This window comes from Anolis carolinensis, chromosome 2 (assembly GCF_035594765.1).
Source record: "Anolis carolinensis isolate JA03-04 chromosome 2, rAnoCar3.1.pri, whole genome shotgun sequence".
Lineage (NCBI taxonomy): Eukaryota > Metazoa > Chordata > Lepidosauria > Squamata > Dactyloidae > Anolis > Anolis carolinensis.
In genome coordinates, this window is record NC_085842.1 from 21236119 (window position 1) to 21248990 (window position 12872).

The 12872-nt window shown below is 40.5% G+C and overlaps 1 protein-coding gene across 1 annotated transcript in view; it reads left to right on the top strand.

Moving 5' to 3' along the window:
- LOC100564843 (alpha-2-macroglobulin) overlaps positions 1-11632 on the top strand; it is a 76721-nt gene extending 65089 nt beyond the window's left edge. The window contains exons 29-36 of the mRNA XM_008105773.3: positions 889-1118; positions 2475-2693; positions 3810-3937; positions 4726-4816; positions 5553-5621; positions 6087-6189; positions 7100-7141; positions 8714-11632. Coding sequence (XP_008103980.1) covers positions 889-1118; positions 2475-2693; positions 3810-3937; positions 4726-4816; positions 5553-5621; positions 6087-6189; positions 7100-7141; positions 8714-8739 — 908 coding nt within the window. The 3' untranslated portion in view covers positions 8740-11632. The remainder of the gene's footprint in view (positions 1-888; positions 1119-2474; positions 2694-3809; positions 3938-4725; positions 4817-5552; positions 5622-6086; positions 6190-7099; positions 7142-8713) is intronic.
- Positions 11633-12872: the final 1240 nt, after the last annotated feature.

Consider the following 12872-nt stretch of genomic DNA (forward strand, 5'->3'; position numbering starts at 1 on the left):
AGTTCAGCTTGTTTTCAGTGAGCTCCCATGAAAAGAAAGGCAGCCAGATTTTGAATCCCTGTTCAGTCATAGAAATCCATTGGATGACCTTGGACAAGTCACACTTCCTCGGAATCTGGGAAAGGCAAACCAAACCTCTTTTGAACAAATCTTGCCCAGAAAATCTCATGATACAATTGCCATAGGTTCAACTTGGAACTGGCTTGAAGGCACATAACAGCAATATATATATTGGTGTATACACACACACATGCAGTGGCCCCCTGATATTCACTGGGTTTTAGTTCCAGGACCCCTCTAGATACCAAGTCCTATTGTATTCAATGACATAATAAAATGATGTGCTTTTTATAAAATGGCAAAATCAAAGTTTATTTTTGGAATTAATTTTTTCCAAGCTGTGGATTGTTGAATCCATAGATGTAGAATCTGTGGCTATGGAGGGTTGACTGTATGCATATATATCATCTCTAGACTGTATGTCTATGTCTAAGTATTAGTTAAACTTGTTAAAGACATATAGTGAGAAATAGTAAGTAGAATAAATGCTATAATAATAATAATAATACACTTTATTTATATACCGCTATATCTCCCCAGAGGGACTCAGAGTAGATTACAGAATATACATATAAGGCAAACACTCAATGCCTTTTACACAATGAAACAACGACATATAATACACAGACAAAGGTAAAGGTCTTCCCCCTTTTTCATCTCCTACATCTGGAGGTGATGCTCATCTCCGGCCATGGGGAGGTGCTCTTGTTGCATTTTTCTATGCTGAGGAGCCTGTTGTCCATAGATATCTCCGATTGTGTGCTGGCATGTCTGCGTATCTGCAGACATGCCAAACATCAACTTTTCCTTCTTTTTTGTCTCAATCAGATGGCTCCCTTCACTGGCAACGGCCTAAGAAACTGGGAGAAGAGAAGGAGGATCTGCCATCCTATTACCATCGCGCTCCATCTGCGGAAGTGGAGATGACGTCCTACGTGCTCATGGCTTACCTGACCAAACGACCGGCACCGTCAGAGGATGACTTGAAAACGGCCACCCAGATTGTTCTCTGGCTGATCAAGCAACAGAACCCAACGGGAGGGTTCTCTTCGACTCAGGTGAGTTCCCTTTCCTGAACTCAGTGCAGATCAGAAAGGAGCCTGCTCAGAAACATTGTCTCCAAATAGCATCACTGCAAAATCCTGAACTTGCAACATAAAGAAAATATGGTCTAGAGACAGAACATTGTTCTGTGTGGAACTTGATATGGTTCCAAAAAGCTTGGTTTGGTGCCAAATGAACAGCATTTTTTTTCTTCATGATTTTCCACTTTTACAGAGGTCTTCGGTCCCTAATCCAGTGAATGTGGAAAGCTGACTGTATTTAGAGTACTGCTTTACGATGAGCTTTATTGGTGGCAAATGATGCAGCAATTAATATACAGCAAAGAAGCATCCCAGGTTGAGTCTCATGGCCAGTAGTGATGTTTCTGTGAAATTTACAATTAGGGGGAAGCTATACTGTAGAATTAATGCAGTTTGATGCTTCTTTAACTGTCATGGCTCAGTACTGTAGAGTCATGAAAGTTGTGGTTTTACAAAATCTTTCGTTTTCTCTGCCAAAGAGTGCTGATGCCTCACAAAACTGCAAATCTCAGGGTGCCATAGCATTGAGCCATGGCAGTTAAAGCAGTGTCAAACTTCATTAATTCGAACGTAGATGCACCTTAATTGTAAATTCTGCAAAAGCCCTCAATACAGTTTGGCTTGTTCTTAAATTGATTTCTTTTTCCTTTAAATCACATATCTCACAGAACTACAGCTCCCAGGAAGCATTGAACCATTGCAGTTAAAGTGGTGTCAAAATGCAATAATCCCCTGGGCCCCCCGAAACTAAGGACTTTATTGCATAAGGCTTGCATAGTGGGTTTTTATGCCTCTTTGACCATACTAATTATCAAACGACACCATGTCCATCCTGCTGCTGTTTTGAATTTGGGATTAGTATGGTCAAAGAGGCTGGAATTCTGCCTCTTTGACCAGGAAGAGAATCATGCCCACTCAGGCCAAGTAACTGTCCGCATATTGGAATTGCTGTGGAAGGAAAGTCAGTAGTGGGAAGGCATTAATAATGAAAGCTATGGGCGGGTTGTGCCAATGGCTTTCAACACTGATGCCTTCCCATTACTGACTTTCCTTCCATTGCAATCATCAACATAAGATATGGTGAAAGCCTTACCCGTAGATAAGCCACAAGCAGCTTCTGCGTGATTGGCAATAGGTGGACAAAGATGTCTGACATTTTATTTAACAGTAGTAGCCAAATTATACTGCTGGAATAAGTAAAGGCATAAGCTAACTTAGATTTTGTGTGTGTGTCTGTGTAGAAGGGTTATGACTTTTGGTGCTTGAAACAATTTTCTGAAGATGTTTCAGACTCTATACCTAAGTGCCTTGCCTTGTGTTTCGTTTCAGGATACTATGGTGGCCCTGCAGGCCCTCTCTCTCTATAGCGCTTTGACCTTCGTCAGGAGCAGCAAAGGCGTGCAAGTGACCCTGAATGCTGGTGAGAACGCCCTGAAGCAGTTCCAGGTGGAGAGAGACAACCGCCTCCTGCTTCAGTGCCAAGCTGTGCCCAAGTTGCCAGGAGACTATCGCATTGAAGTCACAGGGGAAGGTTGCGTCTTTGCTCAGGTGAGTTTCCAGAGGTAAAAGGAGACAGTCCTTATGCCAAATGACACAGCAGGGATGTGTGTGGCACAGCTGGGTAATTTTAGGTCAAGAGTAGCTTACCTTTGGGTCCAAGTTTTGCACTTGGTAGTGGATGAGGAAGGTACATGCTGCTTTGGGAAACACCCACTTCAAAGTGCCAGAAAGATGATGTTGTTATCCTTGTCTTCAAATCCTAGTCATTGTTCCCTATTAGGTCTCCATGAAAAAAAGCTGTCTTTATGGTCAAATAGTCTAAATTTAACTTTCAAGATGCTGCAATAGTCAGCAATGCCCTTAGTGTACTATGTTTCACAACAGGTGTATGGTAAAAAGAACCTAGTCTCCAATCAGAGACACACAAACACACACACAACAGGTGTGAAATACTGTCTGATCATAGCCTTGTCCAAATTCTTGTGAATATCCTTTCGGAACAGGTCTTGCTTTATTTCTTTGAATTCCTCCATTCTGGTCATATTTCAATTTAAAAAATCAATTTGCATCCAACAACATTCTTTCCTTTTGGGACTGCAACAAGTATCCAAAGTGTCATTTTTGTGTAAACAATCCGGTTTTTCGTTTCTCTGTTTCTGTCTTTCACTTATTGGCAATTTCTGAACTTAATTCCAAGATGATGGCTCATGGGTCTCTGCTGTGTTAGCAAAATAGGTCAGACAACTAGGAGGTACATCTTTGTTTTGTCCTAGTGATCTCCTGGGTTTCACTAGTGTTTCTCCTAGTGATCACCCTGTCATCTGCTTTTTGGCCACCATGTCATTCAGAACACCTCTTGGCTGCTGTTCTTTCCAAAGCAGGCTATGAATTTGCCAAAACAATGATAAAAATTCCCAACTAATGAGAACTTGATTTACAAGGCTCCCCTCCAGAAAATATCAGCATGGTAAAGCATAGCAGAGGCCATCATCCAACATATCGGTACGTAGCATTAAACACCTACAAGTGAACAGAAACATAGGTACAAAACAGTAGCAGTGTACATGCATTGTAGAACATACATTGGGGAAAAGGTGGGATAAAAAATAAAGTAAGTAAATAAATATTATCCCAGAAGCTTAAATTGTGCCCTTTCCTTTCCAGACCACGTTGAAGTACAATGTGCAGCCATGCCAGGAGGAGGTGCCTTTTGCACTGGAAGTCCACACAGTCCCTGAGACCTGCACCGGACCCAAGGCCAACAAAGTCTTCAACCTTGCAATAAATGTCAGGTAAAAGAACCCCCACTCCAAGTCTTGGTAGGAAGCAGAGCTCCCACAGGTCATGGGTCTTAGGAAGGAGAAGAAAGCATAACTGCAGGGGCAGCACAGGCCTTCAAACAAAGAAATACAAATAGGGAGAGGTGCATTCTGGGAAGACTTGCGTTCAAATACCTGCCCAGTTAGTAAAGATGACCAGAAGCGCTTTAGATCAAGGATGGGAGAAATGTGAAACGCCAACTGTCCTTGTTTTGGGAGATGTACAGTTTGCCCTCCACATTTGGCATTTTGACATGTGTGACTCCATGGCCAATTTCCTCTAGTTATGCTAGAGGGTTTTAGCTGGAGAACCTAAAGATTTCTAGGGAAAACATTCCTGTAGGATCTTCAGTGCAGTTCTATGATCAGCTTCCAATGGAAGTCAACCAAAGGGTCATGCCTCTAGCTCAGACATGGGCAAACTTTGGCCCTCCAGATGTTTTGGACTTCAACCCCTAGAAACCCCAGCCATCTTACCAGCTGTTAAGAATTTTGGGAGTTGAAGCCCAAAACACCTGAAGGGCCAAAGTTTGCCCACGCCTGCTCTAACACAAGCAAATGCGGACGGCTGACTGCAGTTCTAGAAAGTTATTTCCCAAACTCTGGCGGTTACTTCACCAACTTGAAGGTGGAGCTCTTGTGTGTTATATCTTGATTAAGATATAACACACTAGATTAAGGATGAGATTAAGGACTAGATTAAGGATGAGGACCACCTCTTTTGGTTTGTTAAACCATCCCATTTCCCTCTCTTCTCCCAGCTACACTGGCAAGCGCCCGGTTTCTAACATGGCCATCGTTGACGTCAAGATGCTTTCAGGATACATCCCATCGAAACCGTCTGTGAGAAAGGTAATTGGCCCTAATGGATTCAAACCACAGGTAAAGAGATGGCACCTAAATATTAGGGGGAAAATATTACAATAAGATCTGTTCAAGAGCGGAAGACACTGCTGCCAAGAGTGTGATGGAGTCTTCTTCTCTAGAGGTTTTTGAATAGTGGCTGGAGAAGGAATGGTCCATTTTTTGATGAAAATTAAGATAGACTGGCCCATGGATAAGTTAACCCAGGTTTTTAGGATCAATTGCTGGATGTATATATGAGTATATACAGTAATGCCATTTGGCACCCCTTTAATTATCATGGGCCAGCACTGTGGAATCTTGGGATTTGTAGTTTGCTGAGACTGCAGCATTCTTTGACAGAGAAGGCTAAAGACCTTGCAAAATCGCAACTCCAAGGATTCCATAACATTGTGCCATAGCAACGAAAGTGGTGTCAAACTGAATTCATTCTACACTGTAAACGCACCCTCACTGCCAGAAAAAACTGTTAAGCTAAGATATGCCTGTATTTTGAAGTGTGGTCTTTTGCTTTTGGCAGAGCCTAACATTGGAATAACTCCCTAACTGTACTCTGAGAACCTCTATGAAATGTAGTTTTCTTCTGATTCTGAAAGACATTCTGATTTGACCAGAATCGCTATCTTTAAATTTTTGTTACACACTTCAGTAAGTGGTTTTGAATTATGTCTTGAGTCCCTTGCTCAAAGAGGGTAACCAGTTCAACATTTTGCCTTCTTTCCAGCTGGAAAATCATAACCTGGTGCAGCGAACAGAAACCAGCAGCAGCCATGTCCTGATTTATTTAGAAAAGGTAAGCAAAGAGGTCCAGAGCAGAAGGCTGGGAAAAGAAAAAGGATTACTTCTTTTGGGAGACCCAGTAAACTCAGCAAGGGAATATACAGTTTAATTGAGCATTGTTTTGATTGACTTCCAGTTGCTGCTGTTGTATATTTTTATGTTTTATTTTAATTGCGCTTTTATCTGGATTGTTATATTTTATGATGTTCTTATTTTAATTGTGTTTTTGCATTAATGGATTGTTTTATATTTACATCTTGTGGGCATTTTGTCCCATATGTAAGCCGACCCTAGTCCCTTCGGGGAGATGGTGATGGGGTATAAGAATAAAGTTGTTGTTGTTGTTGTTGTTGTTGTTGTTGTTGTTATATAGGTCTCAAAAATGGGATGTTTCCATCCAATTTTTGACTAAAATTTCTAGACTTATACATGAGTTTATAGGGTAGATTTTTAATGGGTATCATCTGCTCCTCCGCAGGTGACCAATGCAACCCAGAGCTACACCTTCACAATAGAGCAGGATGTGCCTGTCCAAGGCCTGAAGCCAGCCTTGGTGAAAGTCTATGATTACTATGAAACAGGTGAGAACTGGGGTTGGCACAGCAGGACAGATTGGGCACTGTGGCCGTTGTTTCTAGGGTGGTGATTATTCTAGCCATGTTGACTAGGTGTGCCAGATATCAGGGCTTTTGCACCCCCCAAAGTCCCTCAGCCCTTCCACTACAAATGGCAGGATTTGCAGATAGTTTTTGCCCCCAAAACTACAGGAAGTCTCCCATCCCCATGCACAAAAACATGCAGAAATACCCCAAAACTACAGATCCCTGTGGATTCATAAGGGTTTGGGTGTGGAGTAGTTCAGAGACATCAAACCCAGGACACATTTTGCCACAACAATATTAAGATGTCATCAAGATAGTAAAGTAATTAATAAGGAATAATACACAAGTGAAGAAGTACTGCAGCAGTTTCCTTTTCTCTCCGCCTTCAGAGAAGGAAAAAACTCTAAATCTTCGGGGGTGCTTTGAATGAGATTTTCCTGCTTCTTGCAGGGGGTTGGACAGAATGGCCTGTGAGGTCTCTTCCAATTCTACGATTCTATGACTCTATGATTCTCCCCAGCTAACATGAGTGTAAACTACTATTGACTACTAGGTACTATTGAGTCCACATTCCCTCTTGCTAAGTTGAATGGAAACTTCCAGCTGCTGAGTTGAATGCAAACTACTGTTGCTCTGTGAACTTTGCAGGAACTGAAGTAAGCTAAGGACAGAGGGTAATCAAAAGTCCTGGAGGTTCTCATTCAATAACATCTGGGGACCCAAAATGAATAAAAATTAAAAGACACCGACCACTATGTAAAAATATTATATTTGGCCCTATGGATTCAACAACCATAAGGCTGACGTGGCCCTCAATTAAAATGAGTTTTGACACCCTTCATGTAGAAAAACACCAACCATCTTGTCTTCTTATTTCCTCTCCTTCCAGATGAATTTGCTCTGGCAGAGTACAATGCTCCCTGCAATGCAGGTAAAGTATGAGAGTGAATTTCCTTTTCACTCCCATCCCCTGACTCCTTTCTCCACATCCTGATTTCCCCCAATTAGTTCCCTTTCTTTGGAGTTGTTGGCCAAGTCCAGCAACAAGTCAGTTTTTAAATCAGAACTGTATTGGAAATTGCATTATCTAGTTAAAAACATCTTTTCTGAGATGACCTGGAACAAAGGGAATTATTTGAAAACCATTGGCGGGAACCATTATGGATACTATTAATCCATCGCTAACCAGCAGTGGCTCACGATGCTTTCTAATCAGATTGTCTTTCATTTCTACGTGGAGATCATGGAAGGTTCCCATCCAAATACTAACTATGGGGAAAACAAACCTAGTTTCACCTTGATATGTAAGAAATATCATTTGCAGATGTTACTCCTAATCTGAGCAGAAGCTGATGAATCTTGGGCAATACCATATTTCACCATTTCATACCCGCCCCCCTTTTTTTTGGGGGGGGGGGTGAAACTATTATGTGGTGGCAACTATTAAGCAGAGAAAAAAATCATTTGAGTGGCTTTTTTGCCACATAATAGTACCTGTGAGAGCTCAGCTGCATGGGCGGATGAAAGCCTCATTCGCCCGTGCGGCTGTATCCTCAAAGTTTAGCTTAGAAGGGAGAGGCTAGCGAGTGGTGAACTTGCACACCCGTTCCTCTCCTCCAAGTTACAAAGGGGACAGTTGCACTTTTAATTCACACACTCGTGTGAGTGAACTAAGAATGAAACTTTTATGCAGAGAAGAGCAAAATACCAATTTTGCCTTCCCCAAAAGGGTGCGACTATTATGCGATGAAATACGCTAAGTCAGTGGCCATCCTCACTTAGGAATCCTGGACTTTACAGTCTAATAACTTCCTATCTTGGGATTTGTATTTCATTGTGATTTGACTTCTTCTAAGTTTGCCTCATCCAGAAGGAAATACTTTTTGTATTATTTGTTTATTTACTTCATTTTATCCTTTTCTATACTGCCATATAATCCAGATTTATTCTGATATAGGGACCCGGGGTGGCTAACAATAAATATGGCACAATGCAAATTAAAACTGAATCAAAACTAACAAATGAATTGATAAAAGTATTGAATTGATGTTAATAGCATACTGAGTTGTGGTATGACATATTTGTTGTGATTTCAATTCAGCTGCAATGCTGGGGGGAATTGATCACATGCTTGTATTATCATAACACTATAATTCTGTTTGAACCATCATGACTCTGTTCTGTGGAATCCTGGGATTTGTAGTTTGATGTGCACTTGAAATCTATCACTTAAACTGCAAATCCCAGGATTTCATAGGATGGAGCCATGAGAGTCAGCCTCTGCCTTATTTGATTCCAGAAGCTAAGCAAGATGAGCCAGTTAGTATTTGGATGGGAAACCTTCCATGATCTCCACGTAGAAATGGAAGACAATCTAATGTGAAAGCATTGAGAACCACTGCTGGTTAGCACCGGATTAGTAGTCCAATTTAATATAAGGCAGCCTTCTGTATTCCTGTTTGCTTAATTTATTGATAAATTCATGCTCCTTCTTTCATTACAGATGATACAAAACATGGGAAAGCATAAAAGACAAAAAAAAGCACATCCATCACATCATTCCCTCTCTTTCTAGACTCTTTTGTTTTCTTCCTTCCACCAGACAACACTGAATTATGGCACAAAATTATAGCACAAAAAGAATAAACTGAAGAAACCTTTTTGATAGACCAACTCAATAAAATCTGGTCCACTTCAATTGTTTTCAAACCCACGTTTGCCTTGTTTATTCCACAGTTCTGTAAGCCCTGAAGCATATGCCTCTGCAATGTGTAGTTTTGCTGTTTTGCTCACTGTCCAAATTTCATTACCCTTTTATATATATAGATGAGGGAGCTATAGGAGAAGGCAGGTCAGCCAAGCTGGCTGGACAGGTACCATACGGGTAAACGTACTGCATTATAAAGTAAACATGATGAAAAAATTAATTAAGAGTGGCATGTACAAGAAATATACACCTGTAGTGAACAAGTGGTGATAAAACATATATCACTCCCCAGACAGAGTGACACATGGGCCTTGACCTCGAAACACTGAAAAGAAAATATTACAGTTTAAGGTCAAGCCAATTGGTCCATGGTAGAAACAGAAACCAAGGGAGCAACTGGAAGTGTCCAGTCCAGAGTCAAAGCCAAATACCAGAATGCCAAGAAAGGAGGTTGTGCCCAGAAATCAAGAGCCATAGTCCAGGAACAGTCCAAATTCCACAAGGTACACAACAAACAGATCCAGGGAGCGGGGTAAGATCCTGTTGTTAGCCCCAGCTTCTGCCAACCTAGAAATTAAAAAAACATGCAAATGTGAGTAGGTACCGCTATGGTAGAAAGATAACGGCGCTCCATGCAGTCACGCTGGCTACATGACCTCCAGAGACAGTGACTCTGATGAATCGGGATCCTTCTGAATCAGAGCTACTGTCCCTGACACCATTGGGTGAACCTAAGATGCTCAATATCTGGATAATGTTTTTCTGTTCCAGAAGTAAAATACATCATGTTTAATAGATTTATAGTAATAAAAGTGGGATAAAATATAGTTTATAGCGGAGAGTGAGAGGTCTGGGGATGATGGGGAGTGAAGGGGACAAGGGACAAAGACCTGATTTCATTTGATTAATAAATAATTGGCATATTTTTGGCCGATGCTGTGTGTTTGGTATTGGTGGTCCCACTGATTTAGTGCATTGCTACACAATGCTATTACTCACAAATAGGAAGTCTGGATTATATCCTCGGTACCATCTTCCACTGTTGTAGGATGGTAGGAGTTTACTATCATGAATAAGCAATTGTTTATGCAATTCAGCCCAGGAGAGGACTGCCTCTCCATCTTTATCCTCCTGAGCTTAGCTATGATTGTTAAGGTCACCAATTACTATCACACTTTATGCCTATCAGAGTTCTCAGGAGAAGAGAAACAAAAATCTTCTTTTGGATCTTGTACACAGAAGTAATCATGATGTTGCTCAGCTCTACTGTTATAACCTCTATACTGTTTTCTTCCATGTTATGGACATTGCTGACCTGGAGACCTGGTTTAGTGGTGTTAAGACTACATACTGTGCATGTACATACTGTACTTTTGGTCATTTCTGTTGTTTATCCCTGTGTGTTTCTTAGACACACAGTAAATCACATTTCTTATCTCTGTGACGAAATGAAAAATCATGTATAGTCCATGTTTGATCAGCCCACACACTGCCTTGCCAGAGAAAGAAAATATGTCACACCAATGAACAATAAAGAAAAAGTAGTTTGCTCTTCATAGTTCAGAACAACATTTTATAATTCATGTTTTAAATAGAGTTTAATAGAGTTTTTAATTGATGTGGTATTGTTGTAATGTTTATTGATTTTGTTATTGTTTTATTGAATGTGTTCTGGGCAATGTAAATTGCCGACTGTTGTAAGCCGCCCTGAGTCCCTACGGGTGAGAAGTGTGGGGTAAAAGTGATGTAAATAAATAAATAAATAAATTTACAATCATGTGAATCATTACAATCATTTCCTGCTTCTTAGCGGAGGATTGGACTAGATGGCCCATGAGGTCTCTTCCAACTCTACTATTCTATGATTCTATGATTCTATGATCAGTGGCATCGACTCACATAATGTCCTTTTATGAGAGATTTAAAATGACTTTATGCAAAAGAGAGGATGCCACTGCATTTCATTCTAGCTTGCTGACCATGGAAAACTATAAATCTCTGACTATAAATCCTTTTTATTAGGAGTGGGGGTAGTGGCGTTCGATAACATCTGGAAGATTTGCTCTGTTTACCCAAGCACAATGAGATGTCTACAATAACTCTTCGCATTTGCAAGGATTAATTAGCACAAGACCCCCGTGAACGTGAAAACCATGAATAAATAATTGGCTTAAAAAAAAAACCTGAGATAAAACACCTCTCTAAGAATTTCTAGGTCTTCCAGTACATGGTAAGTTTCTAATTTATAGATTTAGAAGTTCCTAGAGAGCATCATTTTGAATCAGATCAATGAATAATCAAATCTGCAAAAGTCAAAGCCACAAATGTGGTGGGACAAATGCTAGGGCTGGGCAAAAGAGAGAAATAAAGAAAATGCAAAATTAAGAGACAATAAGGGGGGATAGTCATTAGTCAAAACAACAAAGGAGAAAATTCAAAGGGCTTGATGATCTCCAAGGAAGATGGAGGGTGGAAGACAGAAAGAGAAGGGCCTTGAAGGGGAAAATACCAGCTGGAAACAAAGAGCTCGGCAGGAAGGGGGAGAACGGGGAGAATGAAAGCTGCTGAGGAAACCTTGTGCCTGCCGACATGGGAGAACAAAGGAAGAGAAAAGTTGCACCTACTCAACTGTTCGGACTGTAAAACTGAATTGTACATCAATTCAATGTGGCATTTGCCTTTTGCTCACCCAGCAATAAATCTTGTTGCAAAGGTCTCCTGCCTTCAGAGTTTTACTGGGGGGGGGGGGGAGCTCAGAGGGTTTAGAGGTTAATTAATAAGAGGAAACGGCAGCAGCGAGCCCCAACACAACTGCACTTAAAAGATAGCTTTCTTGGCGAAACCATCCTGGTTTATTGATGTTTTTTCCATCACCTTTTCATTAGTCCAGGTCTTTCCAGTGTTGCTGGCCCTTGGGATTATTTTCACTATGTTTTTAAAATTTGAACTATTAAACTGCTTAATAATATTTTCTGTTGGAAAGTAGGTCCCCTTTTTCCTAACTATGTCGTTGTTAATTTTTCTTTCTTTTAATTATTGCATTCTTTAACATTTAATTTTATCGACGTGTCACAGAGAGGAGGGACAGGCTTGTTTTCTTCTCCCGCAGAGGATAGGGCAAAGTCTAATAGGTTTAAGTTACCGGAGATTAAATTTTAATTGAACACTGGAAGAAATATCTTGAAATAGTCAAGTCATGATATGTAACTGATGGTGACTGGTCAATGGCATATATTCAGAGCCGGCCCTAGGTAATTTTCAAGTGTAGGCGAACAGAATTTTGCCCCCCCCCCCCCAAACCAATCACTGAAAAATAAAAGCGTTGGATAAATGAAAATGTTGGATAATAAGGAGGGATTAAGGAAAAGCCTATTAAACATCAAATTACATTAGGATTTTACAAATTAAGCACCAAAACATCATGTTTTACAAGAAATCAACAGAAAAAGCAGTCTTGACTGCACCCCCGTATGTTTTGCGCCCGAAGAGACCACTTAATTCACCTCATTGTTGGACCGGCTCTGCATATATTCATCTCAAAAACTGAAGCTGATAGGGGAGTACTAATGCCATTTTTGAAATCAGAAGGTGAGATATACTCAGAAACAAGGATATCATTTGAGGCACCAAAATGTGTGTTTTAATCTCCCCTTCTTCAATTTTGGAATATTAGAAGGTGTATTATAGAGCAATTTTCTGTTGATGCTGTTCCAAAAATTTGAAGAAGCTGTAAATGAGTGACAAATTGTTTTCCAGCCTGAAACATCACGACTCCCATCAGTTCCTGGCAGATGTTGACTTTTCTTCTTAACAAATATTGGTTTCCTTAACCTAAAAGAGCATTGTCTTTGACTATGGAAACATGTTGTTTTCCATCAAGAAACATGTTATTTTCCACCAATTGTTAATCAAGTCAGCAATGTCAAGAGTTAATCATTGTTAAAGTTCTCATCGG